The sequence below is a fragment of the Ixodes scapularis genome, unplaced genomic scaffold (assembly GCF_016920785.2).
Source record: "Ixodes scapularis isolate PalLabHiFi unplaced genomic scaffold, ASM1692078v2 PGA_scaffold6__148_contigs__length_123643588, whole genome shotgun sequence".
In the NCBI taxonomy this organism is placed as follows: domain Eukaryota; kingdom Metazoa; phylum Arthropoda; class Arachnida; order Ixodida; family Ixodidae; genus Ixodes; species Ixodes scapularis.
In genome coordinates this window covers 30,240,344-30,249,835 of record NW_024609881.1, presented here as the reverse complement: position 1 = coordinate 30,249,835, position 9,492 = coordinate 30,240,344, and the positions used below count along the sequence as shown (strand labels likewise).

The following is a 9,492-nucleotide window of genomic DNA, read 5'->3' as shown; positions in this document are numbered from 1 at the left end:
TCTTCAAATTGCCGGAACGCGGCGGGAAATTCGCACACACCAACACGCAGCGACCCTGACGTCACAGCACAGCGGTGGCCTGGTGTCGGCCCGGTGCGCATGCGCAGTGGCTGCACCTCACTTAAATCTGACTCATCTCGAGTGAGTGGGTACAAAGAACAGTTGCATCCGCAAGTCAGAGAACACTTTCTCGTGGACAGGAGCCTCCTCGTAGCAACGTCTGCTGCTTTTCTCTGCTTTCAAATAAAAATAGAGTCCAGCGCAAGAATCAAATAAGATAAAAAGAAAAAAGTTTGCTGAGGTACACGGACAGTTTTTAATGCAAAGAAAAAAGAGCGGGCGCTCGATGGAAACCAGGGCGAATTCACGGGGTCGGGCCAGCGACGCTGTTGATCCAGTTGACCTGGGGAGAGATTCTCGCAAACACGGAGGGCTGATTGGCCGCCGCACACGTCGTTCCCCACGACGTACTTCCGGCCAGCACGTAGCGTCCGTCGGACCTGGCGCACTGCAGGGGCCCCCCGGAGTCGCCCTGGGAACAAAGAGCGTGCGCGGTTGCAACGGATAGCCTGAGGCCGCAGCTGCACTGCCCATAAGTCATATACAATGGTCATGGAGTTTCTTCGCAGACATCATGGCAGAATTGTCTGAGGACATGCCACAGACGTTTGAAGCATGTTCGCCTCATATGCACGTGCTACAAACATGTCTGCCGACATTGTTTGTATGACCAGTGTGAAAGGGCCACATACAAGGAAGAAACACGCCTCAGAATGCGTCTGCAGTCTGTTGTTTGTATGATGCATTAGCACTGTGACCACGACTGAAGAGCGGCTTAAAGTTTTCATCCACGTCGATAAGAAGTAGTTTTCCGTGTTTTCTGGGGGATATTTTTTGCTTCAAATTCGATGGTGTTGTTTTTCGGGGTTTGTTTGTTTCCACTGGATTCGGTCTTTTTCAATGTCACTGTTTGACGTTGAAAACAAAAACTGTGCTTATCGGGTCTTGTGGTATAAAACAGGACATGCACACGAGATTGTTCCAAACAAAAAACATGTACATGACCCAAGCGTTAGGAACATCTTTCCGGTGCCGCTAAGAGAAGGAAGCGGGACAGTGCACGTGGTTTCCTAAGAAAGCACTAGCCTCGCGGACAGTTCAGCTCTGGCTGTGTTCTAGATGAAGATGAAAAAAGGCTGCAGACAAAGACCCCAGTTTGACTTCCAATCTGACACGCGTTCCAGGCCCCATGAACAAAATAAATCATTGCGCGGCGTGAGCATGCTCTAAAGAAATCCAGGCGCGCGCGCTATATAGGCCTGTATGTGGAGATCAGTATGCCTTAGTTTGCAAACTTCCGCTCTGTGGTGCAGTTTAAATAGCACGATTTTCTTACCTGGCAGGTTCCTTTTCCGCCAACTCTGGGACCGGCACAGATCATGGTGTTTTGTACAACCGTATTAACGAAAAAGTAGTTAAAGTAGCAGGTTAAGTAAGACACGATGGGCAAATCGACCTTCTGAAGGGATTGGGATACGTTTCCTCCCTGGGACTCTGCAGAGAGAAGACGAATAAAGCAGGAGTCAAGGTCCATTATTTACACATGGTATCCGGACACTGGGCGGTTGGTATTGGTCATTCGTTTTTACAGCGGAGCTGTTAAGGGCTAGTTCCCCGTGGATCGTGTTCGTCCTCAAATGACCTGATAACACAGAAATCTGGACAGGTACCGCCACCTATGGGCGACGGCGGCAACCAAACAACCGACTTGCCGGTTGTCAGGTTGCCGCCGTCGCTCATAGATGGCGGCAACTTTTCGAGCCTTTCCACTCTGGCTTGCCCACTCGCGGCCGGTCATTACTTCATTCCCGCCATAGTACAGCTTCGCTGGTCTTCCTTCTTCACCAGAGTGGAAAGGCTGAATTTTTTGTATGTATTTAACAAAACCATAAATGATTACGTTATCTGCGCAAAATTACAGGCGAATGCTACCCTAGACTAAGCCCCCTCCCCCAAAACACAAAACAAAAAATCAAAAAATGACAGGAGGCTCACGTGTAGGAATGCGAAAGTAATCCTACGCGGCGGTGCATTCCTACCAGCAGCGCGCCCCGCTGTCCTCCACAGAGGCTGACCGGGCGGCGCGACATGGCTAAAAGCTGAGCGTACAACCATTGCCTCCTCTATACTGACAAAGCCTAGCAGGTCGTCACGTAACGCGGCCGCCGAAAGTGAAAAGGTAGAGCGGCAGACAAGAGTCATGCAACAGGCGCCCCGTTGCGGCGAGACGCCGAAACACAGTTGTCCCAACCGATGGAATGTCCGCTCGTGCTTCTCGCGCTCCTCGGGCGACCGCTTCGTTTCTCGCAGGAATTGAAATCCATGTTTCGGGTCCTTGCCGCTGTAAAAGATGTGCGCTGAATGCCACTCTCCCCGAAAAAATGCTCTGTGCTACCAGATCCTCGCGCTCCAAATCTGCGACCGGGCGCTCTATGGCTCCGACACCGAACTGCCAGGCATTGTGAGCATAGAGGAGTCTATGGTACAACCATAGTACAACACGTGATGCAGTAGTGCACAGGGAGAGGGAGGGAAAATTTCCCGCTCCCCCTCTCCCTTCCCCCCCTCCGGCCACGCCTGTCTCGTGATCCGAGAGGAGGGGAAAGTGTGGCGGCAGCGCGCGAGCCGCCCTCTCTCTTTTACCGACGCGCGGACCGCAGCGCAGGCATGAGGGCTTCTCCGCGGGGTGGCGTTCCTTGGAACTATGACGCGTCGCAGCCAATGTAAATTTAGCCGCTGTTTTTTTTTTTTTGCTGCTGCAGACGGAGTTTATGTCTCGTTTTTTGAGGCCACAGACAATCCTGGCTCCATGGAACAGTTATTGCTTGAGCATTAAAATCATTTACATGCAACGCAAAATGTAAAGCTGTCTGGCGGGGGAATACTCAAAGCCTCGTAGTTGAAGTGGTTAACACTTCCTCTACCACAATCATCAAAGAGTGTACTGGTAGACTATATCGTAAATGTTCAAAGCTGTTTCCCGTTAACGGCATTAGCAACGGCAAATGAAACAAATTCATTGAAGTTGCAGTGTAGAGCAATCCCGAGTTAGATAGAAACCACCATACACGTGTTCTAATTCTTTATGTTGCGTGTAATAACACCATACGCGAGTATTGTCTATTCAGTGACTGTCCGAGTAGTCATGCCTAAGGAATTTGTATATGTTCCGCTTGCGCAGCAAAGTATCACAACGTCCTCAACTTTTTGACATCAGTCTCGCAGGAGACGGGACGGGTGCGACGACATGCGGCGGCAGCTGACCGCGCATGCGCTTTTGCGCGTCGCCCGGATTCCTCGGAAGCTCGCGCGCGCAGGCACTCCGTGGTCGGTTGTCGTGTCGCCTGCTTGTACATGGCCGCGTTGAAACAGCGCTTGCATTATAAAAAAATAGCGCAATTACGCTGACGTCTTAGTGGCACACGATGTCCGAAGGTTCAAGAACCTTCGTTCTTGTCAGGCTTCAGTGCAATATTAAACATTACGCGAACGCTCAGTGAACAACATGTCCGGCCCCAAACCCGGTACCCTGCAAGGTCACTTCCCCGTAAGCACCGTAGTCAAATTTGGCGCAAGTGGCCCTTCTGCGCCAATGAGGAGTTGGCGGAAAGAAATAGAGAAGTGATACTCTGGATCCGCCATTTAGTTACTAAAGCTATTATCAGCCACGAACAGAAACAGACACTGACTGTCTTTCGTGAGTCCCCATCCGCTAGCGGTGCAGGTCATGCCGTCGAATCCCTGGTTGAGCGTCGGAAGGCAGATGGGCATGAGTGCCTTCTCGCTTCCCGTGAAGTTGAGCGGTCTCGCCAGCTTCAGCAAGGCGTAATCGTAGTTCACGGTGGAAGGGGTCCATTGGGGATGAATCGTGATCTGTGGCTCGAGAAAACGTATCACAATATTTATCTTTAGCTATCTAAATGGGGAAACAAACAGCTCGTTACTTCGGGACTTCAATTCTCGCTGGTCTGTTGCGACGCCGAGAGGCATTGCGGCGGTTTGCGTTTACAAGCGGGCGTCTGTGACGAGTACTCGTGGCACAAGCCGACGAGAGAAAAAAACGACATGGTGTTTTGCGACGTTAAGCTTGTTAAGCTAAGAGCCAGGAAATGTCTTACACATATTCCGAACTCCTGGAATGAAACGAAGAAAAAACGTTTCACGGAATCCCTTTAAGGGGGGGGGGGGGGGGGGGGGGGAGGTGCAACAATGTTAAGATTAAAAGAATTTGCGTCTCGTCATTTTTACGTTGTTTATCGTGTCCTGGAGGCTAGAGAAAGCATCTCGTTCATTAAAAACTGTCGCGATTCCGCTGCATAATCGCAAAGCAAAAGTCGAGTTTTTTCACCCACCTGCAGCCGCGAGTGGCAGCCGAAGGAACTACGGCGAAATGCTTACGTGACCTCGCTCGGCTTTAAGCTGCAGCATAACGCCCGCTAATGACAGCAGAGAGAGAGAGAGAGTAAGCGTTCTCTGAGGGAGCATATGGGAAGCTACGCGGCACCCCGAATTACGTCACTAGGAGGGGGACCAGGTGTGACCCTGAAGATTGGGAGTGAGTTGAAGGGTTCCAGAAGAGCCAATATTTCTTTTTTTTTTTTTTACGCAACAACTAGGAGACGCAGGCGAAATCGGTCTTCTGTTCTTTACTTCACAAGTGTCAGAGAACAACTTCCACAACTTTTTCACCGAAGTCTGGGAATCGTTGCCCCCCCCCCCCCCTTAAATAATTAAAGTCCTGGTTGGGATGCTAACTTTTTTATGGAAATATTTTACTTTCCTCTTGGGTTCTTAGGCAATCAAAATCACGACTGTCATTCAGTAGGACATTCCTGTTCAAGCTAAAAAAAAAACGCCGATGAGGGAATTAGAAGAGTATAATTTTAAGTAATTATGTCAAAACCGTTCGATTAGCTCTCTTGCAAATTGAGTGTCATTGGGCTCTTTTCAGGTTACGACATATTAAGGCCTGCCTCACTATAACAAAACAAGTTTATGTTTGTTACAAAACATACATTGAAGGTGTATGGTTGCACGTCTAAGTTTTGCCAGAATTCGTGGCGAGTTGCTTACGTTCACCACGGCGATTCTTTGCTCGTAGGGATCTACCGTGTTGAGGTTCTGGTCTCCAATCACAACGATATAGTTTGACGGAGACTTGTAGCCACTGAAAAACAAGCAAACAAACAAATCAAGAGCCGAAAAGTTGCAGTATGCTCTGGAAGTTCAATAGACTTCCACACTTCTACTCAAATGAAATATACTGACTTCTCTTATCGGCGGCCCCAACCATAATACCGGTGGCAGCCGTGCTAACGCTCCTGTTTGCCGCGCCAATGTCCCGTCTGTGTGCAGGCCACGTATTTCGTTCTTTTGCAAATAAATGGCCAATCCTTCATCAGTGTCTTAGTGCAAAATGTGACATGCAATTGTCAAAACTGAACACACAATAAACAAACAAGAAGTGCAAGCTTTTTTATATATGTTCAAATACATGGCTCTACGCATTACAAGTTTCTTGACTTGTAATGCATCCAAGTCGCTTTCTTATTTTTTAGTAGACAGATGAAGTACTCGTGTGTTTTTGTATTAGAGTTCCTTTCTTAATTAGTACACTCACAATTTTTTTTTATATTTATTCAAAATTGACTTTTTTATACGATTTGGATGTGTCGGAACTCAGTTCCTGAGCTCAGTTTTTGCAGTGTCGTTTGAAGTTTGAAGTAACTCAGTTTTTGAAGCGTCGTAGCTCAGTTAAGTTTTGTATGTCACGGTCACTTTCTCATCATCGTACGCCACTGATTTTGACTTTTGGCAGTTTGGTGAAATTTTGACGCATTCGATCAAATACGGTTTATTCATCTGCATATTTTCTACCATATATATATATATAGGGTGTTTCAGAGGACGCAGGCCAAATCGCTCCTGCGAAAACTACTTATCGCAGGGCCCATTTAAGGGGCCCTGCGATTATGGGGCCCGTTTAAGGAAATTATTAACGTCCGGGAAAATTAAGTTGTTAATTATTTTTGCGTAATTAACTTTTTTAATATTGTGTTTAAGGGCATGGTTTAAAAGGGTAGGGAAACGAAATTTCAGCTATCATTTTCTAGCTTTAATGTGTTGCCTGTTGCACCCTAACCTCAAAAACACCAGCCTTTCGTTGAAAAGCACAAGAAAACTAATGTTAAAGCCAAATAAACGATCTTCAATGTGCACCTGGTGGATGCATGTGGAACCTATTTGGGAGGTAGTCTAGCAACGTTGTGGAATCTGCTACGTAGTCGTGACGTAGCAGATTCCTTCGGAGCAGCGCCGCTTTTTGGCATTTCAACGTTTTCCTTCTTAGCTTTCCTCCTGAACTCACACATCGCGCATTGTACCAAGTGGTCCAAGAAGACGGAACGGAAGGACTCCCCTCTTTCTCGCTCCCTCGTTCGTGCAACCGGAAACAGCCATTCTCCCCCTAGAAGATTGGCCCGTCGCTCAAAACTCGAACAAAAGTTGCTTTCCCCACCTCGTTCAGCACTAAGCTGACAGTGTTGTGGAAGCTACGTGCTCCATGGGCCAGCCACACGCTCTTCACCCCACGGGTACTTCGAACGGCTCGGTTGTAACGCGCTGACGCTATTAGAGAGTTTTAGTAATACGTATAGGGGCAAACGCAAACCCCCTACGTTAGCGTTAACGTTGCGTCGACGGAACGTTACGGTGCGCGTCGAATACGCACTTTTAGTACAGCGGGAGAAGAACGCATACGTAAAGACTTGTAGCGCCATCTAGATGTGTTCCTATAAACTGCTTCAAACAATCCAAGGTGGGTATTCGGTCAAGCCAATCCAAAGCCCCGATTCTCCTGGCTTTGTTACGGAAGTGCGTGTTTCCGTGTGCCTGTTGTGTACGTGTTTCGTCTTTTTTTTTTTTTTTTTTTTGTACCGACCGCACGGTAAACATCTTTTTGGGTTCGACGGCGTCGCCAACGTTCTTGGCTATCAACACCCATCTTTGTGGGTGCTCGAAAGGGTTCGTCGAGTTGACTTCTTTGAGGAGGTTGATGTCAACTTCAATGGTAAAGCGAACCCGTGCAATGCGCGTAGCACTTACGCTGGTTTGCCTCACTGCCGCCATTTTTCAAACTGGACTAGTCTCGCGCTCTCCCGTGCGCGACGAGAGCAACGAGATGGCACGCAAGGGACCGCTACGTACGTTCGCAAAAATCGATAGCGAGCGTACGTACGCAAGGCTCGCCGCAGTACGTACGTATGGCGCATGCGCAGTGTGGAGGACGCAACGTTAACGTCAACGTATGGGGTCTGCGGTCGCACCTATACGTATTACTAAAACTCTCTATTGACACCACCGCAACGCTGACAACGCCACCAAGGGCAAAGCTCATAATCACGCCAGCCTTGCTACTCCACGAACGCGGGGAATCTTTTTGTTCTGTTTTTGTTTGCGCCGAATATCCCATGACGCATCGCGCTCTCCGTTCGCTTCTCTTCGAGCGCTTGTTCGAGTGCACCGTTTGGAACGAAAAATATAGCCAGTCGTTCAAAATACAAGCGTGCGATTATCATTTACGGTTATTATTCGTCATGCTTGACTCATTTACAAACGAAATCTGAATATTTCAATTTTTGTTTCCGTACCCCTTTAAATTAGGAAATAGCTCAGCATCATCGAAAACCACTAAATGAACAAACTGCAGAACGATAGAGGGCACGCGAAGCATTTTACTGCTTTCTGAAAAACCGCACAAATTCGACAGGTTTTTAAAGGGACAATGAAGGCAATTTCGGATATGTTTTTGGCGATTGAACTGGGTTCCAGGCACGTCTCAAGCCAGGTTGCCCAAATTTCAGCCGCAACCGGCGCTTGTGTGCCGCGCAAATCAATTAGACAGTCGCAGTATTAATCATACCGGGATCGACTGGGGCGACGCCCCGAGAGTTGCGGGAGAAGCCAAGAGAAGCGGAGCTCATGTGACCAATGCGGGGCCAAGAAGCGCGACGTCACAAGAGACGCGTCATTGATTGGTCAAAACGAGAAACGTGCACGTTTTTCGTTTCGCGAACCAACACGTCACGTTTTGGTTCGCGATTTTTCAAAATACTGTTCTAACTTCCGCTTGTATAACCATGAAAAGTATAAATCGGACCGGAAATGGTTACTAAACTGTAAATAAAGCAGCATAATTGTTGTTTTCTTTGCTACGCTGGACGCGAAGCGCCCAACGAACAACTATGGGCACTTCGGCATGCGGGCCGCTCGTTGCCGGCTGGGCGGTCTCCGTCGGGTCAAGGTAGAGGCCGCCGCACAGGTACTCCCGTTCCGTTTGTGTTGGGTCACCGAACGGAAGCTCGAACTCGCTCGCGAGAGCGGCACTGCCGTCCGTGTTGACGGATTCGACGAAACGACCGCGCCACCGCGCTGCTATAACCCACCGAGGTAACCAGAGTCTCGATCTCCTAAATACTACCCATACCGACTATTCACACTTGACGTCACTCACCACGTCACCTCCGTTTTCGGAGGCACAAAAACGAGAATGGAGATTTTTCAGTTTCGGTTTCTTTTCTTCTTTCGTAGGCACAGAAGTACGCGTCACAAATGTCCACAAAAAATTGGGCAGCATGCTATGTTCCCAAGAAGCATAAAAACACGATTTAAAAAAATTAAATAAAATCGTCTTCATTGTCCCTTTAAGTTTCGGTTTGTTATCGGAGCGCATCTTCGCCCCGACGGCACCGCGCCCCGTGGAGAGATAGTGCAACCAACCTCTGCTGCGCTGCCATCGCGCGACGCAGCAGAGTCTGGTTGCACTATCTCTCCACGGGGCGCGGTGCTGCCGGGGCCGAGATGCGCTCCGATAGCAAACCGAAATTTAAAAACCCGTCGAATTTGTGCGGTTTATCAGAAAGCCGTAAAATGCTTCGCATGCCTTCTATCGTTCTGCAATTTGTTGATTTAGTGTTTTTCGATGATGCTGCACAATTTTCTAATTTAAACCATGCCTTAAACACAGTATTAAAAAGTGAATTACGCGAAAATAATTAAAAACTTAGTTATCCCGGACTTTAATAATTTTCTTAAATGGGCCTCTGGCCTAGGACCGAAACACCACAAGCTTTTTTTCGTTGCGATGAGTAGTTTTCGCAGGAGCGACTTGGCCTGCGTTCTCTGAAACACCCTGTATATATATATATATATAGAGAGAGAGAGAGAGAGAGAGAGAGAGATAAAGAGAGAGCGCGCAAGCGAGATGACATACAAGTCTTGTATGTTATCTCCTGTCGAAACCGAGCCTCTCGCCGAGCCCCGCTCCTCTGGTTCTTTGTTCTTCCGCGAGAGGGCGAGCAGTGGGCTGGAGTAACGAATACTCAATCTTCATTCCTCCTTTGATTACGGCTAATAAAAAAAAACAGCTGTTGA

General features: G+C 48.3%; 1 protein-coding gene across 1 annotated transcript; it reads right to left on the bottom strand.

Annotated features, from left to right (window-relative positions):
- Positions 1–303: 303 nt before the first annotated feature.
- Positions 304–5,353, bottom strand: LOC121047443 (plasma kallikrein). Its single transcript, XM_042294729.1, has 5 exons — positions 5,310–5,353; positions 5,134–5,227; positions 3,750–3,933; positions 1,397–1,554; positions 304–532 (listed from the first exon to the last, which is right to left on the bottom strand). Exons 1-5 carry the CDS (start codon positions 5,351–5,353, stop codon positions 365–367), a joined length of 648 nt encoding a protein of 215 aa, XP_042150663.1. The 3' UTR covers positions 304–364.
- Positions 5,354–9,492: the final 4,139 nt, after the last annotated feature.